The 25365-nt window shown below is 42.9% G+C and overlaps 2 protein-coding genes across 11 annotated transcripts in view; both read right to left on the bottom strand.

Moving 5' to 3' along the window:
• The window catches only part of tpm2 (tropomyosin 2 (beta)), a 31194-nt gene extending 17607 nt beyond the window's left edge, over positions 1–13587 (bottom strand). For 4 of the 8 annotated variants that reach the window (XM_035757806.2, XM_035757808.2, XM_035757805.2 and 1 more), the window contains exon 1: positions 1546–1917. In XM_035757806.2, the coding sequence (XP_035613699.1) occupies positions 1546–1677 (132 nt within the window). In that variant the 5' untranslated portion in view covers positions 1678–1917. Of the gene's footprint in view, positions 1–1545; positions 1918–9160; positions 9287–13285 lie in introns of those variants that run through there. The other 4 variants (XM_035757803.2, XM_035757801.2, XM_035757802.2 and 1 more) reach the window with 4 other exon arrangements.
• An 853-nt stretch (positions 13588–14440) lies between these two features.
• tln1 (talin 1) overlaps positions 14441–25365 on the bottom strand; it is a 174657-nt gene continuing 163732 nt past the window's right edge. For all 3 annotated transcript variants that reach the window (XM_052525129.1, XM_052525130.1, XM_052525131.1), the window contains 4 exons: positions 24696–24758; positions 23992–24174; positions 19264–19389; positions 14441–16225 (listed from right to left, as the gene is read on the bottom strand). In XM_052525129.1, the coding sequence (XP_052381089.1) occupies positions 16091–16225; positions 19264–19389; positions 23992–24174; positions 24696–24758 (507 nt within the window). In that variant the 3' untranslated portion in view covers positions 14441–16090. The remainder of the gene's footprint in view (positions 16226–19263; positions 19390–23991; positions 24175–24695; positions 24759–25365) is intronic.

Consider the following 25365-nt stretch of genomic DNA (forward strand, 5'->3'; position numbering starts at 1 on the left):
TCAAGGTAAGGAACCATCTATGGGCCAGGATTATTATTATTATTAATATTTTATATATATATATATATATATATATATATATATATATATATATATTTTATTTTTTAAAGTTAGCTGAAAACTGTAGTGGCTGTTTAAAGATAACCGAACTTTGGATTACTCATAGGCTTCTTTCAGGGTGAGGCACCACCTAACAAGATATTGTAAAATAGTGAACTGCTCATTTAATGGTAGAGTGACTTTGGGCTGACTGAATGGACCCAAGGCCATTCTCTCTCAGCTAAAACTCTGGTCAGAAAATGATTAACCTGCTCAACTGCCAGAGATGAGACAGCGAGAAATACAGACAGCGACTCTGGCTAGACAGGGACTCTGGCTAGACAGGGAGTGGAGTCAGGAAGAGAGACCTGCTCAATAAAAGCTGCCCTCATCCCTTCTGCTCCCTACGGCACACTGGCTCATTTGATTTGTACAATTTAACAACCAGTCATCAATTAGTGTTCAAGTGAGGTTTATATCTAATTATGTGGAAACAGTTGAATGAACACTGGATGTCTTTCAGGTACAAACTAGAAAGATAAAATAATACATTGAGGACTACGCTATTTTGTTAAGGGCTCATTTCAGCCAAACATTATCAGCTAGCGTGCAGCCACTTCCCTGTATGTATGCATGCTCTGCACAACGTAATTCCCTTGACAGCCCAATACCCTTGTGAAAGGTGGGCGATAAACAAATTAGCCTACTGAGGTGCGCTCATGCAAGGGCAGCAAGCTCAACAGCCAGCTTATGCTCCAGTGTAGGCATTACAATGCATGTCCATTAGCATCATGGCTCACCAGAAACTAACTCTGTACAGCATCTGATGGAATAAAGACCATATCAAGGTCAAGCCTGCTTGCTATGGGAAAACAGCACATCAATAATACTGCTTCGTAGGCCATCAAGAGAGCAACTTCCATGCATACATAATGGCCAACACCCACCCTCCATTTTGAGGGACTGCCACTGTCCACATCCAAACTGAATAGAAGATGAATAATAGAGTATGATAAGTAGTAACTTAAGTCAGCAGGCTATAGAGGGACAGATATCAAGTTACAGTCTCCTTTATAGGGCATCTTTAAATTCAATGTAATGTGTTTAAATCCAGTTTTAGTGAAGTATTGAGTTCATATGAGAGTCTACTCTGGCATATAAAACGTTTTGAAGTAACAATTTGCCAAGAGCCAGTCTGCTTTAACTGGCATTAACCTTACGTGGCTCTCTCTGGGAATGTGACCATGAGTAAGCTAAAACATGGAGTAATTTACTAGAGTACGCTGACCGGGCTGCACCTACGGCTGTAAACTTGCCAAATGCACAAACCGTAAAACACTCCACATTTTCAGCTCCCTCTGTACCAGCAAAAGATAGACTTTGCGATATTAGGTAATTATATTCCGTGTGTAAGCAATTACTTTGTGGACTGCATCCATGCTCCCCTATAAATGGTGATCATAGGCTCCAACTCGGATTAATCGGTTTATTCTAGGCGTCTCTTACCCGCTCTCTGGCCTGTCTCTCCGCATCAACCTCTCTCTGGAGCGTTTCGGCACGCTCCTCCGCATCATCAGCTTGTTGCTGCAATGTCTGAATTTTCCTTTTCACGGCTTCAATAGATGTTATTCCAGCCATTGCAACTATCTATGTAACACTAATATTCAATAGACAAAGCTGCTATAAACGCGACGTTGCCTAGAGCGCTACAGGGCACCTTGATTGATGAGTCACGCGGCTTGTAGTAGCGACGGCCCAGTGATAGTCTACAATATAGCTATTTTGTGCCACTTGTATCCATTTGCAAGCCTAAACGATTTAGTTAATTCAGCGACATGCTTGCAGTCTCCTGCCTGCTAATGTGTTATCACAATTCAGTAGCTAGGGTACAAAGTTACTACATTATTTTCTCCGCCTCCTCTCTTATCTTTCAGATGATGTCACAGGTCCGCCGCAGTTTAAAGGAATAGCAGCATTAAAAAAAAAAGTTTTGAAGAGCAGCATTTTATTTTGCTGTGCATCTCGTTGTGTTCTATTGAAATAAAGCACGTGTGTCTCAATGCTGTATGTCAATGCATATGTCAAGAATGTCACGGTAAGGTTTACACCTGTTGTATTCGGCGCATGCGACAAATACGATTTGATTCCCAACCTTTTTCGGTTACTGTACCACCACCAACTGAATGTTGCTCTGCCTGGAGTACCCCTGAAGAACCCCCTAATGTACCCTGATCTCATAAGACTAGACGTAATATAGTAAACCCAGGACACTCAAGTTAGTATGACACGTTACATTTGGTATGGTTACAGACAGTTACTTAAGTCAAAAACGAAGGTAAAACGCAAACGTCTTGCAACCCAGTGCTTGCGAGTTCAAATCTCACCACGCTACTTTGTAACTACTTAGCATGCTAGCTAGCCCTTCCCAAAACCCTTACCGTAAAACGTTTAGCTAACCTTAACCCTTTAACCTACCTCCTAAACTTAACCCTAACCTTAACTCTTAAGCCTGGTCAATAAGGGTAAAAAGATAACCTCTCAAACAGATCCTCAACTTTGTGAGAGATCTGTGTGTAGAGCTGAGCATACGGTATAGGTCGCACAGGAGAAAACAGGTGTAGCAAGTAGACTTGCTGAAGAGAGACGTTGATGAATGAGCTTCTACTTAGTTATTGTAACCTAGGTGGCATGGCATACACATATACATTTATAATCAACTGGCTCAATGCACTTAAAAAAAATATAAAGCTAAATAATAACATTAATATTATATTATTCAAAATAAAGAAAAGGCTTTCTGTTTGCCAATCCTACATCAATATTATTTGCGCTCACATTTCTGAGCTTCTGTAAATCTATTCACTGTATGAATATATACACAAAAGTTATTTGTGTATATTTAACATGTTTTATTTAACTAGGCAAGTCAGTTAAGAACACATTCTTATTCACAATGACGGCCTACCCCCGGCCAAACCCGGGCCAATTGTACGCCACTCTATGGGCCGGTTGGGATACAGCCTGGAATCGAACCAGGGTGTCTAGTGACACCTTTAGCACTGAGATGCAGTGCCTTAGACCACTGCGCTACTCGGGAGCAATGGGCTTTAGATTTACTTGTGACTGGGGGTCAGTTAATATTCTTAAAAAGTGTTGAACTGTAGCCTACTAACCATTATTTAAACATATTCATCTAGAATAACAGTATATGAATGAACAGGATTTATTTGTTTCACGGTTTGAGACCTAAACTGTGTACTTTAGTAGCTACCTACTGTTTTGTCTTCAATTATTTTCAGATTATGTATCTGTTTTTTCTCCATGAAAGGGTTTTAATAGGACAAGCTACTTAATGGTGATCTTGTAATTATTTACTTGTGTGTGGTAGATTATTGCAGAATTATCCTAATTCAAAGCAATACTGCTGTTGATGGTAGCCTCAGAAAAGTACCTATGGTTTTTAGTTTTATGCATTTATCTGTAATTTATCATGTTATAAGTTATTTGAGTGTAACCATTGTGTGTTTATGTAATACCATTTAGTTGACAAGAGGTCTGACTCTTTAAACCTGTCCAGACAGAGAGAGAGAGAGAGAGAGGGAGAGAGAGAGAGAGAGACAGAGAGAGAGACAGAGAGAGAAAGAGAGAGAGATAAAGAGAGAGAGAGAGACAGAGGGAGGGAGAGAGAGAGAGCGAGAGAGAGCTTTGTCCAAACAGTCTGAAAAATAGACTAATTGTGAAGCTGTGAGCATGAACTGGAAAGCATGACTTCACTTCACTATAAACAAGACTGCATTCTTTCAATTCTTTTCCTTCTTTGGTATCATTTAACATTATAATGTTAAAGGAAGTTAAAGGTTTTGAAAATGAGATGTCTAATGTCACGCATGCTTAAGATTTTCACAAGTATCATAATTACTAAGTTGTAATTTCTGTGTGTTTAAATATGTGGCATAATCAGTGGGATATACCAATAGGCTACATGGGTCATTGGGTTTGCCAACGTCCCGACTCAGTTATTGAAAATAATTAGGTATAAATAACTAAACTTAACATATTTAAAACTGGTAGTGTCTATCAGGTTTCTATCACGAGTAAGCCTGAAAATTAACTAATCATCTCTCTCATCAGGTATAGCCACAGTCTTTAAATAGATCAATCAGTGTGACAACTATTGGTGACTGTCCTCTATTGGCACGGTTACAACTCTGGTGACATCATCACGGTGACGTGATGATGGAGCGGGAAGACGCGGCGGTCGGGAGGGGTGGAACATCAGCGGGAAGAGGAGGTGGTCAGGAGGGGTGGAACATCAGCGGGAAGAGGAGGTGGTCAGGAGGGGTGGAACATCAGCGGGAAGAGGAGGTGGTCAGGAGGGGTGGAACATCAGCGGGAAGAGGAGGTGGTCAGGAGGGGTGGAACATCAGCGGGAAGAGGAGGTGGTCAGGAGGGGTGGAACATCAGCGGGAAGAGGAGGTGATCAGGAGGGGTGGAACATCAGCGGGAAGAGGAGGTGATCAGGAGGGGTGGAACATCAGCGGGAAGAGGAGGTGGTCAGGAGGGGTGGAACATCAGCGGGAAGAGGAGGTGGTCAGGAGGGGTGGAACATCAGCGGGAAGAGGAGGTGGTCAGGAGGGGTGGAACATCAGCGGGAAGAGGAGGTGATCAGGAGGGGTGGAACATCAGCGGGAAGAGGAGGTGGTCAGGAGGGGTGGAACATCAGCGGGAAGAGGAGGTGGTCAGGAGGGGTGGAACATCAGCGGGAAGAGGAGGTGGTCAGGAGGGGTGGAACATCAGCGGGAGGAGGAGGTGGTCAGGAGGGGTGGAACATCAGCGGGAGGAGGAGGTGGTCAGGAGGGTGGAACATCAGCGGGAAGAGGAGGTGGTCAGGAGGGGTGGAACATCAGCGGGAAGAGGAGGTGGTCAGGAGGGGTGGAACATCAGCGGGAAGAGGAGGTGGTCGGAACATCAGGAAATTATAAACTGTGTTTTTAGGAAGGATTTTGAGAACAGGTAGTCTAGAATGCTGACAGCCACAGTCCTTATATGGACATGAAACGGAATTGGAACTCTGAAGCATAACTGTACTGTACAGAGTTGAAATTAGCCTGGTCCCAGCTATTGCTTACACGCCACTCTCTCAATTGAGTATCTTACCTAGTTATTTTTTAGATGATCTCATTTGTTATTTTGTAGCTTTAGCAACTATGTGTGTGTTTGTCTATCCCATTTCGTTCCACTCCCGTAGGCTTTACAGATGCTCCCCACCCCTTGGCTGCAACCATTCTGATTTAGTTTACCCTGCACACACAACCTATGTGGAATTCCTGGTCTCTTTTTGGCCCTTCCGGAAACATGGATCACCCCAGAGAACACTGCTACCCCAGCTGCTGTCTCTTCATCTGATAACATTTTCTCTCATACTCTGAGAGGATTTGGTCGTCGCGGTGGTGGCATAGGGCTGGCTGCTCATTTCTCCTAAATGGAGATAATCTCTTTTCTCCCTCACACACCTGTCCATCTCCTCATTTGAACTCACTGCTGTCACTGTCACTTGTTCACTGAAGCTCAACATTGTTGTCATCTATAGCTCACCAGGTGCCCTTAGAGAGTTCCTTAAAGAGCTTGACACATGCTGGGTGTACTAGGTGACTTCAACCTCCCGACATCTGCCTTTGATTAATTTCTTTCCAACTCTTTCTTTCCCCTCCTTGCCTCTTTTGACCTCTTCCTTTCCCAGTTCCCTCCCACTCACAAGACAGGCAATACGCTTGACCTAATCTTTACTAGAGGCTGTTTGTCTACTAATCTCACGGCAACCCACCTTCAGGTCTCTGATCACTACTTTGTTTCCTTTTCTGTCCCTTTCCTCCAACCCTAACCACTCAGGCCCTACCCAGATGGTAATGCGCCGTCACAATCGTTGCTCTCTCCCACTACTCTCTCCTCCTCTATCATCTCTAAACACTTCTCCCTCCCGTCTACTGATTCCTCTTTGACCCTACTATCCTCCATTTCCGCACTCGCACTGTCCTCTTTCCTCCCGACCTGCTCGGCCATCCCCTCCTGCTCCGTGGCTGAGGGACTCACCGCTCCTACCAGGTGACTTGGAGAGGATCTGTGTCTGCACCACGTACTCTCACTACTGGTGTCCCCCAGAGCTCGGTTCTAGACCCTCTCTTCTCTCTATACACCAAGTCACTCGGCTCCGTCATATATCCTCACATTGTCTCTCCTATCATTGCTATGTGGATTATGCTCAACTACCTTTCTTCTTCCCTCTTTCCAATCGAAGCTCGCATCCGCTACAAGACCATGGTACTTGCCTACGGAGCAGCAAGAGGAATTGCCCCTACCTTCAGGCTCTGCTCAAACTCTCCACCCCAACCCAACCCAAGTACTCCGTTCTGCCACCTCTGGTCTCTTGAGCTCCCGCTCAACCCAGTCCAAGCTCTTCTCCCTGCCCATCTTCCGAAAACCCTACTCTTCAAAGATGATTAAAAAAATATATATATTTAACCTTTATATAACTTGGCAAGTCAGTTAAGAACAAATTCTTATTTACAATGATAGCCTACCCCGGCCAAACTCGGACGAAACTGGGCCGAGTGGGACTCCCCCATGGGGCTCCCAATCACAGCCGGTTGTGATGCAGCCTGGATACAAACAAGGGACTGCAGTGACACTCCTTACACTGAGATGCAGTGCCTTAGACCGTTGCGCCACTTGGGAGCCCATAGTCTTAAATAATTCCACAGCGCACCCCCTCCTCATGAGAATATTTGACTGTGTTTACACAGGCAGCCTAATTCAGATCTTTTGACAATTATTTGGCATATCAGATAACCATCTGATCTTTTCCCTAATGTGTAAACAGAAATAACAAAAAAACATGGAATCTGATCTTTTGACTTCCAATTTACACCACCTCCATATGTGGATCTCAATCCTGATACAATTCTGTCTGGATGCTCAGATCAGATTTATTTTGCTCTGGAATGTTTCCATTTTGCACATGCCATGCCGTTACAATGTCAACTACACCAAAATTTAAAGGAACAGTGACAGGAAATGAGCATCGCATCTGTGTACTACTTCAGATGCTACATCAATGTGAATGCACACATCTGATATGGGTCACATATAAAACTGAGTGTGGACAGTCAGAAAAAAAGATTGGATATGAATCAAAAGAATTCAGAATTGGGTTGTTAGGGTGGCTGCCTTCTCTGGGTTACAGGTTGTCTTGCTACACTCTTAGGATAACCTTTGGAAGAACCCTATTTGGTTCCAGATAGAATCATTTTGGTTCCATGTAAAACCCTTTCCACAGAGGGTTCTAGATGGAACCCAAAAGGGTTCTACCTGGAACCAAAAATGGTTCTATGTTGAGCCAAAAATGATACTCCTATGGGGACAGCCAAAGAACCCTTTCGGATCCCTTTTTTCCCCTACTCAAGGCCCATGATGACATATAAAACAACAATATATAAGGTAACTTGAATGCGTATACCAGATCATATAATCATAAGAAAGGCTATGAGACATCATTTAGAAAAAACATTGTCCTGTCTTAAGGTACAGTACAAATGATGACAAAAAAGTTATACCAGCAACTGAAGGTTTACTTATAGTTTACTACCACTGCTAGTCCGGCCTAAAGGTTTCCAGTAGCGTACTATATTATACGGTTTCTGTGAACCGTTCTGACACCATGTTGACCTGTATTTGACCGGAGTCAGACAAAGTGCGGACCAGAGAATATGGCAATCAAAGAAACTCAAACCAAATCATTCCCTGCATTCACTCCAAGGTGCTGACAAGCTTTATGCTGTGTTTGCAAAATGTGATACAGGTCGAGGTTCGGCACTTTCCCCGCCGCAGCTGTCAACAAGCAAGGTCGCTTGATCAGTGGGGTTCCAACTGGCCCATATCAGATTAGTGCATTCATATTGATGTAGCATGTGAAGTAGTACACAGATACAATGTTCATTTCCTGTCACTGTTCCCTTAAATTTTGGGGTAGTTGACATGGTAACGGCATGGCGTGTGCAAAAATAAAACATTCCAGAGCAAAATAATCCGATCTGAGCATCCAGACAGAATTGTATCAGGATTCAGATCCACATATGGAGGTGGTGTAAATTGGAAGTCAAAAGATCAGATTCCATGTTTTTTTGTTATTTCTGTTGACACATTAGGGAAAAGATCAGATGGGTATCATATACGCCAAATAATTGTCAAATGATCTGAATTGGACTGCGTACACCAGCCAAATATTCTCGTGACGAGGGAGGGGGCGCTGTGGGATTATGTAAAATCCTCTTTGAAGAGTAGGGTTTTCAGATGTTGATGGGCATGGCCGGAGAGGATGGAACTTGAGGTGCGTCCCAACAATATTTCCTCTGGTGGAGGCATGTGGGCTGGTAGGAGTTTACACCATATTTCTCATATTAGTAATTTCCATTCAAATCAGCAAGGGCAAGTGAACAAGCGCTCACATTGGGAGGAAGGTGAGATAATTGGGACAAAACCTGGGAGATTTGACAGAAGCATACTGCCCACACTGTGCAGTGCAGGTTTGTCCCACCAGGGGGAGACAACGGGACTTGGAGCCTGACAGCCTGCTAATTGATGACTTGACGACACATTTAGCTGTGTATACTTTTACATAGTATAACATTACAAGTGTGCTTTAATGACAGGCAGCAATGGTGAAATTGTGAAAACTATATGGCTGGAGGATCTTGGCATCCTTGATGAAATACAATCCTAAATGAAATTTAATCCCAATGAAGTGTTTGATTTTATAGGTGAATTTATGACAATAATTTAGTAGGGGAAATGCATTAGCCATAACATATTCTGACATATTATTATCTAAATGACCAGTGAAAATCAACAAAGAGGAGGGAATTATGCAGTAGTCTCTGGAGTCAGTTGCTCGTCTTTGTACTGCAGTGATACATTGCCTAAAAGCACGACCATGTCACCCATACCTGTAACTGGGGTGTGCGTATGTACATGCCTCAATGGTGTGTGTCTGTGTGCGTGTGTGTGTGCCGTGCTTTGACGTCACCATGGTCATAGTGACCCCATAGTGGTACCCAGTGTCACTCACGTCTGTGGCCTTCTTCTCAGCCTGCTCCAGCTTCTCCTGGGCATCCTTCAGTGACTCTGAGTATTTATCCAACTCATCCTCCACTCCCTTCAGCTTCTTCTGCAGGGCCAGCAACTCTTCTTCCAGCTAGAAGACACCCACACGCACACCCACACACACACACCCACACCCACACACACACACACACACCCACACACACACACACACACACACACACACAATAATGTCAGGGGAGTCATATACAATAATATACATAACCGATTCAATAAGATACATAACCGATTCAATAAGATAAATGACAGATTCAATAAGATACATAACTGATTCAATAAGATAAATGACAGATTCAATAAGATACATAACTGATTCAATAAGATAAATGACCGATTCATATCAAACCTACTCTAAAGAGCATTCACAAAGTCTCCATAAGCACTATATAGATGCTTCACAAATCATTCATAAACAAAGTCCTACTGCATAAAGATATAACAGCTCCTTATATATATGACGCTTAATATGGCATGGTCCTTGATGCCGCATTTAGCATATCATTTACTTGTGAAGGGCTTATGTAGGGTTTATGAAGGGTTTATGTAGGTTTTATGAAGGGTTTATGAAGGATTTATGAAGAGTTTATAAAGGGTTTATGAAGGGTTTATGAAGAGTTTATAAAGGGTTTATGAAGGGTTTATGAAGGCGTCAGTATGCCTTAAAAGCTAAATCCTTTTTAGTTTGAAGTGGGACCCATACGGTATATAGATTGAGTTAGCGGTACAAGAACTGTCCTGTTGAAGGTTATACTCTATCCTCCAGTCGATGTGTCTGGGTATAACAGAGCACTGCCCGAGGCTGACTGTCAGGGCAGGTTGGGCCAGGCATGAGGACAGACTTATAAAGGGAAAGCTGTCATAGTGTCCCTCCAGAGTCATAGGTTGTTTTCCAAATGCCACCATTTTCCCTACATAGTGCACTTCCTTTCACCAGTGCCCACCAAAAGTAGTGCACTATGTAGGGAATAGGGTGGAATTTGTGACCAGACAGTTTCTGAGTGACTGGGGCTGCAGCTGGTGATGTTCCCTCAGTCTCCCCTTTCAACGGGCATCAAATAAACCCCTGTGCATTATCCACAAGCCTGGCAGCCGGGACATAGCTCCCTCCGCAGCCTCGTAAAAGCAGACACCTATTAATTGTATTCTTGTGACGATAGCGACTCTCTGCTACTACTGTTTATGGTAAAGGTCATGTAAAGTAAATAGAGAGGAATGGTGCCCTGGTCATAGACTGAAGCTGTTGAGAGTTGAATGTACCTGTAGGAGGGTTGCTTGTTTTGGCAGGTCCCTTGTTCACCGCATCATATCAAAGTTCTTGCTATTTTTCCCAATGCAATTTTTAAAAAATCTTCCTGACGAGTGTTAAAAATGTCTAGGCTACAACCAAAGAAGCGTCATGTCGTTAGGATCGTCGCTAGAAAAGATCCCCTCTAACCGAGAAAAGCCCATTGTGAATGTGAATGACAGCGGCAGTGTGTGAACCGTGAACACTATGTCCTTGTGATGAATGTCATTCTTTTATTACATCTGACAGATTACAGCGGTCTTTTGGGCTCCAGCTATGTGAGGGGGGCATTCTGATCCCAGGCCTGCTGCTCTTTCATGTTATTTTGGGTCCAGCCTTGATCCTCTTTTTCTTTGTTGAACAACAATTCCAATAGACATGCCACCGCCAAGGCTGCTCCAAAGAGAAATGTGGGTGCTGGAATCAGAATAGCCCAAGGTGTGGTCTTCTGCGATCAAATACTAGTGAGGGAAGACTCCTATTTATAGAGAGGCTCCATTTGGTTCTAGCTGACCACGTCAATTAAACATGACAGATGAGTAGAATGGAAAATTTAGACGCCAACAAAAGCTGAAGCGATTAGACCATTAGTTATTCACCGCCATGGAAGCAAATGTTCTCCATGGTATCACAAATACACACTGGGGGGGGGGGGACAAATGTTCAAGGACAAATGGGGGAGGGGGGTCCATTTCCATTCCATTCTAAGCCACTGGTGGCTTTCGTTACTTGGGAACTAAACGGAAAGAGAGGACTCACATAACATAATGAGTAATATTAGTCAAGTCTAAAGTGACCAGAAGCAATTTGGTTCAGTACTATACATGTCCATATAAGCTCAAGCTATATTCTGTTCAGGAAGAGGATCCATTCCAAATCTCCATCATAAATCTGGATTCTTGAGGCAGCTAAGGTAGGAAGCAGCTTCATAGCAGTAAAAATGAGGTACACTAGAATGAGATGGTGCATCGTCTCTTGACCAGATCCAGGTACAGCTACACATTCAGTTGTTGCCAAATCTGACAAGTTGTGTAGGTAGGGATGATTTTTTTAAAATGCCGTGGCTCTGAAGGTGCATATGCGTTCGATAATTTACTTCCAAATGCTCAAGACAAAGCAGAAAGATGGTTTTCTTGTTCCCATGGGGGATGGTAGGGAGTAGCCTACGTCCAAAGGCAGAAAACAGAATGAAACTGGGAGAAGGGCTAAGCTGCTATGGAGCCATAATGTCAACATAATGAGAAGTGGTCATCATAGACAGACTGAGAGGGAGACCATGAAAAGCTCGGGCCATGATGTAACTGATTCTGAGAGGGGATTGGATCCAAAATGACGACTGGAGAGTCTTGTCTTCTGTCATTCCATGCCGGTCTTGATTTTCCAACAGAAAAGTGGCGGAAGTGGATTGTAGGATGTGAGAGGATTAAAACTCAAAATACCTCAAATTGTGTCTATTTGTTGAAGGTCTAGCTAACACTTGTATAATACAGAATCTGACCATCTTCAATGGTTAAATTATAACAAATGAGAGATGACACTGGACATACGATCATTGGGAAGACTGGTATTCTCAAGCTCCCTGATTGGGTCAATACTGACAATTTGGGTTTGATACTTAAGCAATAAGGCCTGAGGGGGTGTGGTATATGGCCAATATACCACAGCTAATGGCTGTTCTTAGGCACGATGCAACACGTAGTGCCTGGATACAGTCCTTAGCTGTGGTATATTGGCCATATACCACAAACCCCCGAGTTGCCTTATTGCTATTATAAACTGGTTACCAACGTAATTAGAGCAGTAAAAATAAATGTTTTGTCATACCCGTAGTATACGGTCTGTTTGGCTGACAGCCGTGTAATATCAGACCGTATACCACGGGTATGACAAAACATTTATTTTTACTGCTCTAATTACATTGGTAACCAGTTTATAATAGCAATAAGGTACTTCGGGGGTTTGTGGTATATGGCCAATATACCACGGCGAAGGGCTGTGTCCAGGCACTACGAATTGCGTCATACATAAGAACAGCCCTTAGCCGTGGTATATTGGCCATATACCACACCCCCTCTGGCCTTATTGCTTAAATATACCACGGCTGTCAGCTAATCAGCATTCAGGGCTCGAACCACCCAGTTTATACTTAAAAATGAAACACTAATTCACACTGTACCTCCTTAAGTCAGCTTGTGCCCCCTTCATCAATGTGCTTTGACTCAGGGAATTGAACACTGCCCGTAATAACCTCAAACTGGCTGGGCCGTTCTGTGGGATCTGTTCATCTATCTAATCAACTTCACTCCGATCGGCCTGCTGTACCCATGAAACACCATTGAAGAGACTATAAGGACATTTATTATTTGTAGTTGCAAAAGTCTGTAGTAGCTTCATGGATAACTTCACAAGAGGATACTTAGAACAAACACTTACCTATCTTCCACATAGACATTGGACATCTGTCTTACCATGTGTTGCAGGGTAGAAACTTCATATTTGAAATATAGTAAATATTTGATGTGCTCACCCAAGTAATAAAATCACTGACTGAGTTTTTACATTATGTTTATTGTATATTGTAGAATAGATTGTACATGGATTACCATATGTGGATGACATAAGACCAACCCACTTCATGGTTGACAGATAGAGGATCAGTATAATCATTCAATTGAATAAATGAGAGTAAAATCTATTTCTATTGACATTAGATACAGTTGCCCCTCTCCCTTCAAGCAATGAAAAGGCAGGGAATGCCCTCTTGTTCAGTTAGTTATATTCCCATACCTGTTTGCATTTGTCCTCTGCCCCCTTTTTGTCTCCTTCTGCTTGCTCTGCCCGATCAATAGCATTCTCCTTATCCAGTTTCAACATTTGCATTTTCTTCTTGATGGCTTCCATAGTTACTGTTGTTTTTTCTCTCCTAATAACAGGCGAAAAGGGTTCAGAGTTGGTTCTCTCGACGGACGCGCACGAGCCACACAGAGGACAGAGGACTGAAGTTCACAGAAGCAGCACCTCGAGCCGAGTGATGAGACAAAGCTAGTCTGGATTAGGTAAGGGAGGATGGGAGGATGTAATTCTGTCCAGAGCCCAATACTTTTTTTGGAAAGTTCAGATAAATCACGCCCGAGCTAGAGTGACGTCGCGCGCCTGTGATTCGTTCAACGCGTTGGGTAGGAATTAAGCGCACAGATTTTGTCCATTTTTGGGAGGCTCCGATTTCATATAATGTTCGAATGTCTGTGGTATGATATTGGACCTAAATATATCTGTAGACACAGGGATATAGGTGCCCACACCATGTAATGAAAAGGTTGGCCATCTTTAATAGGTATACTTGGGTGTATTTCGTTTCCCCTGTATTTGCCGTTCTCTAACCGAGCGCACTGGGGGACGCAATTAGGCATCGTTTTAACCAGCGCATGTAAAAGTTATAGCCTTCATGCGCTCTTCCTCTTCATGGGTTCATTTATGTCCACATTTAATAAAATTTGCACCCTTGACGACACTACAGCCAGTGTCGTCTTAGTTTGGTCGCCTGAACTAGGCTTGTTCATTGATAAAAGTCTGTTAGGGCATGGGTTGTTTCTAATGGTATTTCAAAGAGGGGAAAATAAGTTGTAACAACAGTCAAAAGTTATGTTGCCAAGACTGAGGGTAGTCGGTGCCGGTTAGCAGCAGCCACCTGGGGACGAAGTTTGTCTTTGGTGAAGAATGACCGGTGACAAACGACAAGGTACAGTATGGAACCAAGGGGAAATGTATGTGACTGACCAGGCTACGGTAGACTTGATGCGACTAGAATTCGTTCACAATGGCGCGTCTATTTTACTCATGTTAATTTGTCTGAATATCAGCATAGCAGGTCATATGATATGAAGCATTGATAAAGTGACTTATTCAACATTTTAATGTTTAATAAAAGATAAATAAAATAACTTCTCAGGGAAAACCAGCTTTATTGACCATAAATCTCTTTTACAATACTATTGAGATGGTGATCCCATAGCACTGTTAATACATGTATATAGTATCAAAATCAGAAAGGTCAACAAAACAATTAGAAAATGAAAAGAAAAAAACACTCAAGTTAGGCTTTCCCGATATGTTTGTAATCAACACATAGGCAACTTAACAGTTGTTTTCTATCCAACTATTTTGATTAAGAGAAAAGAGAAAACAAATGTTTGTAAAAGAGTGGATTTATATGAAGTGTTGTTAAGTTAAACAAATGGATAAGTGCACTTGAAGATGAGAAAACGTTAACAGTTAAATACAATTGGTTGTAAAATACATATAGCAGGCACTTTTTGACTCATTGATATGTTGAAAGAAGGTTAGGTTACAAGGAGGCCTCTGACAATGTGAAATAGGCTGGCAATTCAGGGTACATGATGGTCAATAACAACAACACTGGACACATTATCCTTTGCATACAATGGCCATCATAGGATTGTACTGCGACAAGAGAAATTACCCCAAAATACATATCTAAATTTGTTTCTAAAGATCTACTGGTTACAGTTGGCTATTAGATGCATATTACACAGTCAACATCTGATAAAGATTTTAACCACTCAATAGCACCCGAAGGAACAGCCATTCATGATTCAAAACAATGTCCTGAAGAAAGCAAAGTATGGCTTTATGAGCTTCAAACACAGAGAATATCAGGTCCAAAAGTTCATATGATGACACAAACAAATACTCACATATACTTTATTAACATATAAATGTAATAGAAGATACCATTTGTAACACATTTCATAGCATTTATTTCTCTTAAAAAGAAAAAAATATGTGTTTTCTCTCTATGAATTGTTTAATCGCAAAGTAAATCATTGCACCTCTGGTCCAAATTGCAACAAAATACAGGTACATTTCATTGGTTGAAATAAAAAGACAACACACATTCTTGTTAAACGATGTCTTCTTTGGGATCTGACCAAAGCCACAGTAGCTGAGCTCTGTGTTGTACGGTGACCGACCGACCGTCTCTTACCATTCACCCTGGCCAGTTGAAATCATTGGTCAGTCAAGTGGGGTCTCAACATGTACTCGCTGTAAGCCCACCTTTTGGTGACTGCATTTTTCTAATCCAAAAAAAACAAACAGAAAACAGACACCGGCAAACAGATGGTTCTTGTGCTCACTAAAATAATGGCATGCTAGTGTAAAGGCAAATATCAGTTATTGGCAGGAGGATGTGAATTTAATCAAAACGGTGAATCGGCAGTGAACAGGACCTAAACGCTCATTTAAATCACAAACTATCAAGGATTACCTCAAAGACTTGGATGCATATATATAGATTTTTTTTATAGCATTATCCAAAAACAAAACCAGTGGCACTCTAACGCTCTTGAACGTGACAAATAAATCTAAGAAAAAAAATACACTTAAAATAAACATCCTAATACAGCTTTCACCTTTTACCCCTTTAATTATCTCACCCTAATATTGCTCCTCTTCAAGCATAATACCTCTTCGTTTTCCTCTTTGCTCTAATATAGCCTGGGGATGTAGCCCCTGAACATCGGATTTGTCTTCGCTGTATATGCATATGTGTGTGTGTGTGTACACGTTTCATCACTGCTCCTGCCCGTCCTCCCTGAGCTCGGAGGGCAGGAACTTGTACTGCTGCTGTCGGATGGTGGCCAGCTTCTTTCTGGCCTCGTCCAACTCCCTCTCCTTCCTCAGCATTTCCTCCTGGGCAGCAATGATCTAATAGACAGAACACCACTGATTAACACCCTGATCTAACAACAGGCAGAACACAACTGGTTAACACCCTGATCTAACAGGCAGAACACGACTAGTTAACATTTACATTTAAGTCATTTAGCAGACGCTCTTGTCCAGAGCGACTTACAAACACCCTGATCTAACAGGCAGAACACGACTGGTTAACACCCTGATCTAACAGGCAGAACACGACTAGTTAACACCCTGATCTAACAGGCAGAACACGACTAGTTAACACCCTGATCTAACAGGCAGAACACGACTGGTTAACACCCTGATGTAACAACAGGCAGAACACGACTGGTTAACACCCTGATGTAACAACAGGCAGAACACGACTGGTTAACACCCTGATGTAACAACAGGCAGAACACGACTGGTTAACACCCTGATGTAACAACAGGCAGAACACGACTGGTTAACACCCTGATGTAACAACAGGCAGAACACGACTGGTTAACACCCTGGTCTAACAGGCAGAACACGACTGGTTAACACCCTGATGTAACAACAGGCAGAACACGACTGGTTAACACCCTGGTCTAACAGGCAGAACACGACTGGTTAACACCCTGATGTAACAACAGGCAGAACACGACTGGTTAACACCCTGATGTAACAACAGGCAGAACACGACTGGTTAACACCCTGATGTAACAACAGGCAGAACACGACTGGTTAACACCCTGATGTAACAACAGGCAGAAACACGACTGGTTAACACCCTGATATAACAACAGGCAGAAACACAACTGGTTAACACCCTGATATAACAACAGGCAGAAACACAACTGGTTAACACCCTGATATAACAACAGGCAGAAACACGACTGGTTAACACCCTGATATAACAACAGGCAGAACACGACTGGTTAACACCCTGATATAACAACAGGCAGAACACGACTGGTTAACACCCTGATATAACAACAGGCAGAACACGACTGGTTAACACCCTGATATAACAACAGGCAGAACACGACTGGTTAACACCCTGATATAACAACAGGCAGAACACGACTGGTTAACACCCTGATATAACAACAGGCAGAACACGACTGGTTAACACCCTGATATAACAACAGGCAGAACACAACTGGTTAACACCCTGATATAACAACAGGCAGAACACAACTGGTTAACACCCTGATATAACAGGCAGAACACGACTGGTTAACACCCTGATCTAACAGGCAGAACACAACTGGTTAACACCCTGATATAACAGGCAGAACACAACTGGTTAACACCCTGATCTAACAGGCAGAACACGACTGGTTAACACCCTGATATAACAACAGGCAGAACACAACTGGTTAACACCCTGATCTAACAGGCAGAAACACAACTGGTTAACACCCTGATATAACAACAGGCAGAACACGACTGGTTAACACCCTGATATAACAACAGGCAGAACACGACTGGTTAACACCCTGATATAACAACAGGCAGAACACGACTGGTTAACACCCTGATATAACAGGCAGAACACGACTGGTCAACACCCTGGTCTAACAGGCAGAACACGACTGGTTAACACCCTGATATAACAACAGGCAGAACACAACTGGTTAACACCCTGATATAACAACAGGCAGAACACGACTGGTTAACACCCTGATATAACAGGCAGAACACGACTGGTCAACACCCTGATATAACAACAGGCAGAACACAACTAGTTAACACCCTGATATAACAACAGGCAGAACACAACTGGTTAACACCCTGATCTAACAGGCAGAACACGACTGGTTAACACCCTGATCTAACAGGCAGAACACAACTGGTTAACACCCTGATATAACAGGCAGAACACAACTGGTTAACACCCTGATCTAACAGGCAGAACACGACTGGTTAACACCCTGATATAACAACAGGCAGAACACAACTGGTTAACACCCTGATCTAACAGGCAGAACACGACTGGTTAACACCCTGATATAACAACAGGCAGAACACGACTGGTTAACACCCTGATATAACAACAGGCAGAACACGACTGGTTAACACCCTGATATAACAACAGGCAGAACACGACTGGTTAACACCCTGATATAACAGGCAGAACACGACTGGTCAACACCCTGATATAACAACAGGCAGAACACAACTGGTTAACACCCTGATATAACAACAGGCAGAACACAACTGGTTAACACCCTGATATAACAGGCAGAACACGACTGGTTAACACCCTGATCTAACAGGCAGAACACAACTGGTTAACACCCTGATATAACAGGCAGAACACAACTGGTTAACACCCTGATCTAACAGGCAGAACACGACTGGTTAACACCCTGATATAACAACAGGCAGAACACAACTGGTTAACACCCTGATCTAACAGGCAGAACACGACTGGTTAACACCCTGATATAACAACAGGCAGAACACGACTGGTTAACACCCTGATATAACAACAGGCAGAACACGACTGGTTAACACCCTGATATAACAACAGGCAGAACACGACTGGTTAACACCCTGATATAACAGGCAGAACACGACTGGTCAACACCCTGGTCTAACAGGCAGAACACGACTGGTTAACACCCTGATATAACAACAGGCAGAACACAACTGGTTAACACCCTGATATAACAACAGGCAGAACACGACTGGTTAACACCCTGATATAACAGGCAGAACACGACTGGTCAACACCCTGATCTAACAGGCAGAACACAACTGGTTAACACCCTGATATAACAGGCAGAACACGACTGGTCAACACCCTGATCTAACAGGCAGAACACCAGTGGTTAACACCCAGAACACACCGCCTCTCATACATAGATGAACAGAACAGGCACATGGAAACACAGGTACACACATCAACAGAAATACAAAACATGCCTCATATGTGATCTTTAAGAAAATAATTCTGAATGTGAATTTGGGTGTCATAGAATGACACGGTCTTCCTCTATTGCACTGAAATATTCCTAACATCGATGGGAAGTTTGTGTGAAAATTCAAGCAGGCTCTCATGGCCCTCTGCTTACCTGAGCAATGCCGCCCACCATCTTGCTCTTAACAACCACGGCCTGCTCGTCTTGGGCATCAAAGGCTGCTTTCTGTGCCGCCTTCACCAGGCTATCGGAGGCCCTCTTAACAGCATTTCCGGCAGCCTGTGGAAGTTCAGAATGGACAGTAGGGACAAGGTGACACAATCTCTAAGCCAAAACCCAAAGCATTGACACTTTAAGATGCTTACAGACACACACTTTTCTGTGATATTCAGCACATTGTGTGCAGGCCTTTAAAGACGAGTGTAATCACATTTCAATACTGTAGCTCTGTAAGTAAAAAAAACAAAATTCCAGACAGGATTTTAAAAGTGAATTGGGTTCCCAAAAGGGGTGTGGAACACTGGCGACTGACTGACACATAGCTTTCGGTTAAGACCATTACTTCTCCACTCCTACTGTTCATAAACAGTGCCCCTGGAAAGGGAATGTCTGCCTCCGCCAGAGCTAGTGGCTCTCTCTTCACGCTTGGGGATTGCTTTAAAAGGCAATAAGGAGCTGTTCGCCGTAGTTCACTTGAAGCAAAACATACTTGTTACCGAGACTCACTTGGCAGCCCATTACAAACAAGGAGACGTGGGTTTTTTTTTCTTCTCCTTTTGAGGCTTCGCTGAGAGAAAATTGGTACCGTGCTGGCAAGGCTAGAGCTGCTTTCCTGTCCAATTCTCCCTCCCCTTATACTATCTCTATGGTCGGAATGTCACTGTTAGCTTAGCCCTGACATAAAACACAATGCAAGACAACCCCGTCGGATCCCCAACAGCTGCTAGTCAGTAAAAGACGCCAGGTTTGTTTTCCTGGTACTGACCAAAATAGGGTACAGGTGGGGGAGGTTGAATTGGATAAAACCAACTGTCAAACTTAAACTCCTTTCACACTATTGTGCAAATCTGAACCATCTTGTGCTGGCTTGGTTATTGTTCTTTCAGTCATTTTCAGCACCCTTCCAAGCAACTATGGAGGATTCGTCACCAGGCAGGGGCAGCACAGTTTGGTTTGGCTTGGCTTGGCTCAGTAGTGGGAAGTGGGTTCATTGTTTTATTTTGTATGCCCAAGGCAAAATATCTCGTACAAACCCCAAGTGGTTTTGTTTCATACATTTGATATACACAGTTGTAAAAATAGATTGCTATCATTTCCTGAGGTGTATTTCCATACCACTTTGATACGACAGCAGTCAACACTGCTGTCAGTGTTCCATTCTCTCATTTGTCGAGTATGTCAGGGATGTGCAGTATATGGCTTCATTTAGCAATTTGCCTCATGGCTATCACCACATCACAGCCATGACAAAACATGTAATAACATTATTGATTTTATACAAAGGGTTAACAGCATTAAAAACCCAGATTATTTCCAAACCATACATTTTTCAACAAAACGTGATACTACATTCACCAACATTGGTTGTCAAGTGTTATTGATATTAACTGCCGTGTAAAGCAAAACTACCCAAGCACTGGTCGATTGTTCTAGAACTTTGCAGGTTGCTATGGCAAACAAAAATGGTGCTATGGAGTCTATACCTCCCTTGCTAGCTAGCCAACTACACAGCTAACAATTCACTTCAAACTGGAGCTGTTAAGACTGGAAACTAGCTGCATTTTGTTTCTTTTTTTCGAGTTTATTAATTGTCGAGGCTTTTTACAGTGGAAATCAGATGTATAAGTTGCATGGCTGGGCAGACGAGACAGTGGATCTGTAGTTGTAGTAGTAGCAGTGCGTTGCTAAGCAACGATGTAACCTATGGCACTTTTTTATGAATGTGGCCATGTGTATGTTGTCTAGTATATCATAGGCCGGATAGACTAACAATGGCAATTCCAATCCAAACATTGTATAATGACTATTTAACCCCCTCTGGTCTGATACCCCCTGTTGCCTTCACTTCATGTCAGGGCCAGTCAGAATACCCATACACCCTGCGGCCACTTCCCTACCACACAAGCCTTACACATAGCACTACAATCGACTCTTAATCTTAACAGGTTTAATAACCAGGCAGCGTTGACTAACTACACAGCCTTTTGAAAGGGATTGGAAACAAACGTGGAGTCTTCAACTTCTCCAGTGTGGCAGTAATCAAAGGCCGTAGCTAGGGTTACGACATTTTCAAAGGCAATGTATGTTGTTTTGAGAGACACTGTATACACAACTATATGGGAATGACCCAGCAGCAGCTGCAAGCCCGGAACAGCAGGAGATAAGCCGCTGCTGATTGGGATGAGAGAATATGAGCCGGTTGGCTGGTTGGTGTGCATAGAGCTGGGGGGAGATCCTGTAACTACACAGGATGGACTATTTCCAGAGAGTGGACTGACTGTGGATGGCTCACGTCAGTAATGCTGGGACAGTTTTGATAGGCTGGACTTCTGATTTTCACACACAGTTCTGAAACAGAATACCCTCCATATATGGATTCTGGAAATTATGAGTTTCCATGACGACACACCTCTAAAAGATAGTTTGATAAACAGGAAGTTCAATTTATCTTCTGCTGTGTCACCAGAGAATACTGACAGATACGTTTCTACTGAGGTCTGAATGAGTTGGCTCCTCGCAGTACTTATCAAATGGAGAAAAAGATTGGGGCCTTAGGAGACAATAGACAAGGGGAACAGACACTTTTAGAAATACTGTAGCAATGGGATGTTAATAGATAGAGCCATTGATTTAGACTGTGACACGTCTCCCTCCCTCGGAAACCATTTCTCAGCTCCGGCCTCCTTCAAATGAGCCCCAACTGTGGTCTTTGACAACAAAACAATGTTTCTAAGAAATAAAAACTGCAGAACCCCAGAAGGACTGGTCTAAGCTGGTCTAAACGTTATTGTTGAAGAGGCAGTAGAGACAAAAGCCACAATTAAAATCAAATGGCAGGGACGTAGTTTAGGCAAGAAAAGGTACAGTGGGTATTGACAGGGTCTGTAGACATTAAAGACTAATAGCATACAAAACGGAAATCACTGTGACCAAATCAGGAATTGCTTCACTGCGAGGGTTAAGCCTGATACTCAGTCTTTATGACACTATGGGATACTCAGTCTTTATGACACTATGGGATACTCAGTCTTTATGACACTATGGGATACTCAGTCTTTATGACACTATGGGATACTCAGTCTTTATGACACTATGGGATACTCAGTCTTTATGACACTATGGGATACTCAGTCTTTATGACACTTTATGACACTATGGGATACTCAGTCTTTATGACACTATGGGATACTCAGTCTTTATGACACTATGGGATACTCAGTCTTTATGACACTATGGGATACTCAGTCTTTATGACACTATGGGATACTCAGTCTTTATGACACTATGGGATACTCAGTCTTTATGACACTATGGGATACTCAGTCTTTATGACACTATGGGATACTCAGTCTTTATGACACTATGGGATACTCAGTCTTTATGACACTATGGGATAGTCTCAGTCTTTATGACACTATGGGATACTCAGTCTTTATGACACTATGGGATACTCAGTCTTTTTATGACACTATGGGATACTCAGTCTTTATGACACTATGGGATACTCAGTCTTTATGACACTATGGGATACTCAGTCTTTATGACACTATGGGATACTCAGTCTTTATGACACTATGGGAAACTGACACTATGGGTCTTTATGACACTATGGGATACTCAGTCTTTATGACACTATGGGATACTCAGTCTTTATGACACTATGGGATACTCAGTCTTTATGACACTATGGGATACTCAGTCTTTATGACACTATGGGATACTCAGTCTTTATGACACTATGGGATACTCAGTCTTTATGACACTATGGGATACTCAGTCTTTATGACACTATGGGATACTCAGTCTTTATGACACTATGGGATACTCAGTCTTTATGACACTATGGGATACTCAGTCTTTATGACACTATGGGATACTCAGTCTTTATGACACTATGGGATACTCAGTCTTTATGACACTATGGGAAACTCAGTCTTTATGACACTATGGGATACTCAGTCTTTATGACACTATGGGATACTCAGTCTTTATGACACTATGGGATACTCAGTCTTTATGACACTACTCAGTCTTTATGGGATACTCAGTCTTTATGACACTATGGGATACTCAGTCTTTATGACACTATGGGATACTCAGTCTTTATGACACTATGGGATACTCAGTCTTTTTATGACACTATGGGATACTCAGTCTTTATGACACTATGGGATACTCAGTCTTTATGACACTATGGGATACTCAGTCTTTATGACACTATGGGATACTCAGTCTTTATGACACTATGGGATACTCAGTCTTTATGACACTATGGGATACTCTGTCTTTATGACACTATGGGATACTCAGTCTTTATGACACTATGGGATACTCAGTCTTTATGACACTATGGGATACTCAGTCTTTATGACACTATGGGATACTCAGTCTTTATGACACTATGGGATACTCAGTCTTTATGACACTATGGGATACTCAGTCTTTATGACACTATGGGATACTCAGTCTTAATGACAGAGTCATAGCAAGTTTACCACTGTGTCACCAATGAAAAACCTTTTGACTGACTGTTTATCACCGCCCTCCCCCATCACATTAGTTTTTATGTACAGACTGAGCAGACAGAGCAGCTGCCGGGCGGGGGTGGGGGTGGGTGGAGGACACAATAGGAGAAGTTCTATAAGTACATAGCACTCTGACCTGTAGCCTCTTCATGGTCTGGGAGTCCTGGTCAGCCTTGACCTTGCAGGCCACCAGGAGCTGGGCAGTGGAGGCAGACACCTGCTTGGCCGAGCTGACGAGCTTCTCCTCGCTGGCGTGGCCCTGCACCGCCGAGTTGGCCGCCTCGCACAGGTTGCTGGTCGCTGCAGCAACCATTCGGGCCTAGTGGAACAGAGAGTTGGAGAAGAGGGTTGTGAATGTATTCTGTTTGTCATCAAATCGGTGAGCTACACAAATGCCTCTATTATTAATTCACATGTGTAGACAAGAAATGATGCCACCATAAATATGAATAAGTTATATTCCTTAGTAATGGTGCTACTTTAGGTAGATTTTGATCATCTACTGGTTAAGGAATATTCAAATACCTCATCTACTGGTTAAGGAATACTCAAATACCTCATCTACTGGTTGAGGAATACTCAAATACCTCATCTACTGGTTAAGGAATGTTCAAATACCTCATCTACTGGTTAAGGAATATTCAAATACCTCATCTACTGGTTAAGGAATATTCAAATACCTCATCTACTGGTTAAGGAATGTTCAAATACCTCATCTACTGGTTAAGGAATATCCAAATACCTCATCTACTGGTCAAGGAATATCCAAATACCTCATCTACTGGTTAAGGAATGTTCAAATACCTCATCTACTGGTTAAGGAATTACAGTGACACTTACGGCTGAAATGAGACCTTGAGACCACTGTCCATCATCCACTGCATTGGCTGGGCAGGCACCGACCTGAGAGAGCACAGCAAAAGAGAGAGGGAGAGTTAGTCTGGGCACATGGGCCCGGAGAGAGTGTAAATCAGGACCGGGGAGAGTGTAAATCAGGCCCGGGGAAAGTGTAAATCAGGCCCGGGGAAAGTGTAAATCAGGCCCGGAGAGAGTGTAAATCAGGCCCGGAGAGAGTGTAAATCAGGCCCGGAGAGAGTGTAAATCAGGCCCGGGGAAAGTGTAAATCAGGCCCGGGGAAAGTGTAAATCAGGCCCGGAGAGAGTGTAAATCAGGCCCGGAGAGAGTGTAAATCAGGCCCGGAGAGAGTGTAAATCAGGACCGGAGAGAGTGTAAATCAGGACCGGAGAGAGTGTAAATCAGGCCAGGAGAGAGTGTAAATCAGGCCCGGAGAGAGTGTAAATCAGGCCCGGAGAGAGTGTAAATCAGGCCCGGAGAGAGTGTAAATCAGGCCTGGGCCACTCAGACGGTGTTCAATGACTACAGCATGAGTTAAGTTAGACGTTATTTCCCAGCAGACACAGCTGGGCAAAACTGGTTGAAAAGACGTCAAAATTACATTATTTCAATCAGTGAATTGCCCCCTGGGTAGGCCCCATACCGTACTGATAAC

This window comes from Oncorhynchus keta, chromosome 9 (genome assembly GCF_023373465.1).
Source record: "Oncorhynchus keta strain PuntledgeMale-10-30-2019 chromosome 9, Oket_V2, whole genome shotgun sequence".
Lineage (NCBI taxonomy): Eukaryota > Metazoa > Chordata > Actinopteri > Salmoniformes > Salmonidae > Oncorhynchus > Oncorhynchus keta.